The 2,703-nt window shown below is 38.9% G+C and overlaps 1 protein-coding gene across 1 annotated transcript in view; it reads right to left on the bottom strand.

The window, feature by feature from the left end:
• The window catches only part of NAA25 (N(alpha)-acetyltransferase 25, NatB auxiliary subunit), a 74,243-nt gene that overhangs the window by 56,904 nt on the left and 14,636 nt on the right, over window positions 1–2,703 (bottom strand). The window contains exons 4-6 of the mRNA XM_012663418.1: window positions 1,744–1,838; window positions 539–646; window positions 88–166 (exon numbers count right to left, since the gene is read on the bottom strand). Coding sequence (XP_012518872.1) covers window positions 88–166; window positions 539–646; window positions 1,744–1,838 — 282 coding nt within the window. The remainder of the gene's footprint in view (window positions 1–87; window positions 167–538; window positions 647–1,743; window positions 1,839–2,703) is intronic.

The following is a 2,703-nucleotide window of genomic DNA, read 5'->3' on the forward strand; positions in this document are numbered from 1 at the left end:
AGGAAAAAAAGAAAAATTTCTACAATAAACATGTTATATGTTTAAATAGGGATTTTAAAAAATTTTAAGAAAGCTTTAAAAACTTACCTCCTAATTTCCCTCTGATGACATCCAAGGCTTCCTGGTACTTTCCTAAACGTTCCAGGATCATATAATAAAGTTCAACCTTACAGAAAAAAACAAGACGTGCAACCATTGAAACTTCTCAATAATAAAGAGATGGTCATTTTTATGTTTTTAAAAGTTACTTAATAGTAAAGAACATTACCATCAAATGAGATAAAACTGACAATAAGAAGCAGACAACAGTGTTTCCCCCATTTGTATACATCTCAGCCTAGAGTATTTGCTAGAAAGAGCTCAGTGTTCATTATATATATATAAGCTGGGGGCTTTCAAAGCTTCACATTTACACAAAAGCCAACACTGAGGACCCAGCTATCAAGCTGGAATAAAACAACAGTTCATAATATTGTAACATAATATTGTAGCACTATGAAACTCATGAAAACACAAAAGTAGGGCTTAAATTACTCACTTCGGCCTCAGCTTCTATCTTGTCCTCTTTCACCATTTTTTCTACCATTCTCTCAGCAAGGGGCAGAAACATTGTTTTCGAGAGGTTTTCATCCTGAGCAGATATGGACTAGAGGGGGAAACATAAATATTTCATTCTAATTTCTCCCCTGCTTGCACTATTTATATTAACACAGAGACCATTACTGTGACTCTGGAACATAATTATCAATCCACTATGTCAAATCAGACCCTCCAATTGTCAGGAGGGTACATTAGAGAGTGATCTGCCTTAAAAGAGATTTCTCTACTAAAGTTTCATCATCCCATGCATTCTTAAAATACTAAGCTTCCACAATATGATCTAATTTTTAAATAGGTTATTCATACATTTTTCTGGAAATATGTTAAGAGAGAGGATGCCTATGTTGTTTATTATACATGAAGAGTATCATCAGGTATTTGAAGAAAGCTTTCAGATCTTTTTGAGATATTCACGTATTAGAAGGGAAATGCCAATTCCTTCCACTTATACAGTTTACTAGTAGCTACAGTTGCCTTAAATTGATAATTATAATGCATGATATTAAAAATGTTTATATTGCCAGATTCTGCTCACTTAACCCTTGTAAACAACCTTTCAAGGTATATGTTATGCTTATTTTATAGACAAAGGAACTAAGATTAAGAGATTCCTCTTCCCCCAAAGGTCTCTAACACATGTGGTAAGGCCAGTATATGAAGGCAGACCTGTCTGACCCCAGAACATCTATTCTTAATCACTATATCTTAACTCCTTCCTCCCCATCCTCTTCTATACAGAATCTTACTATGGTCCCTACAGCAGTTCTGGGAGATAAATATCTCCATTCTGCAAAAGAGCAAACTCAGACTCAGAAATGAGAAGTGATAAAACAAGGCCACCCAGTTCAATGACCTGTACACTAATCAACAATATTGTCTTTAAGAAAAAACTCAATTCGACAAATAACCTAGTAATGTATCTAAGGGTCAAGGGAAATACAGTTGATGCTGCATACAAATAAACTGATAGACCAACTCATAAAGAATACCAAAAATCCCCAACTTAACAAGTCAACTGACAATACGTAAATTCCTGGTTTGACACGTGCTGCAACATACTACCCAAATGTTCAGAAGATACACTAAGGACAATGACATAAAAATAAAAACAAAGTTCAATACCAGTCTGAATGCCATACTCACTTGCATAATTAAGCTCATCACAGACCAAAAGTAGTAAGGGTTTTTGGGGACAATCTTATATAGAGCCATGCCAGCCTGAAAGAGAGCCATAAATACTTAATTTAGAAAACACCATACAAAGGGTAATTAATGATCTAGATAGGTTGACGAGTTTCCTAGGACAACAACAACACATTTACATACACATTACTACAGGTGTGGTGGCGCACACCTGTAGTCCTAGCTACTCGGAGGGCTGAGGCAGGAGGACTGCTTGAGCCCGGGAGTTTGAGGTTGCTGTGAGCTAAGATGACGCCACGGCACTCTAGCCCGGGCAACACAGTGAGACTCTGTCTCAAAAAATAAAATAAAATAAAATAAAAGAATCTGGAGTGCCAATGGCACAATCACAGCTCACTGCTATGATTGAGCCTCAAACTCCTGGGCACAAGCAATTCTCCTGCCTCAGCCTCTCAAGTAGCTGGCACTACAGGCATACGTCACCACACACAGCTAATTTCTGTTTAGGACATCTTAAAAAAAAAGACATCTGGCTAAAACAAAGGATTAAGAGGAGGAAGAGGAGTAGTAGTAGGGGAGAGGGTTGAAAGGCAGACTGAGGTAACTTTGTTATAAGGCACTCAAAAACGAGTCTATAGAGGCTGGGCGCAGTGGCTCGCACCTGTAATCCTAGCACTCTGGGAGGCTGAGGCAGGCGGATCGTTTGAGCTCAGGAGTTCAAGACCAGCCTGAGCAACAGCGAAACCCTGTCTCTACTAAAAGATAGAAAGAAATTAGCCAGACAATTAAAAATATATAGGAAAAATTAGCCAGGCATGGTGGCACATGCCTGTAGTCCCAGCTACTTGGGAGGCTGAGGCAGGAGGATCGCCTGAGCCCAGGAGTCTGAGGTTGCTGTGAGCTGGGCTGATGCCACGGCACTCTAGCCTGGGCAACAGAGTGAGACTCTATCTCAAAAAA

The sequence above is a fragment of the Propithecus coquereli genome, unplaced genomic scaffold (assembly GCF_000956105.1).
Source record: "Propithecus coquereli isolate 6110/MARCELLA unplaced genomic scaffold, Pcoq_1.0 Scaffold81, whole genome shotgun sequence".
Taxonomy (NCBI): Eukaryota; Metazoa; Chordata; class Mammalia; order Primates; family Indriidae; genus Propithecus; species Propithecus coquereli.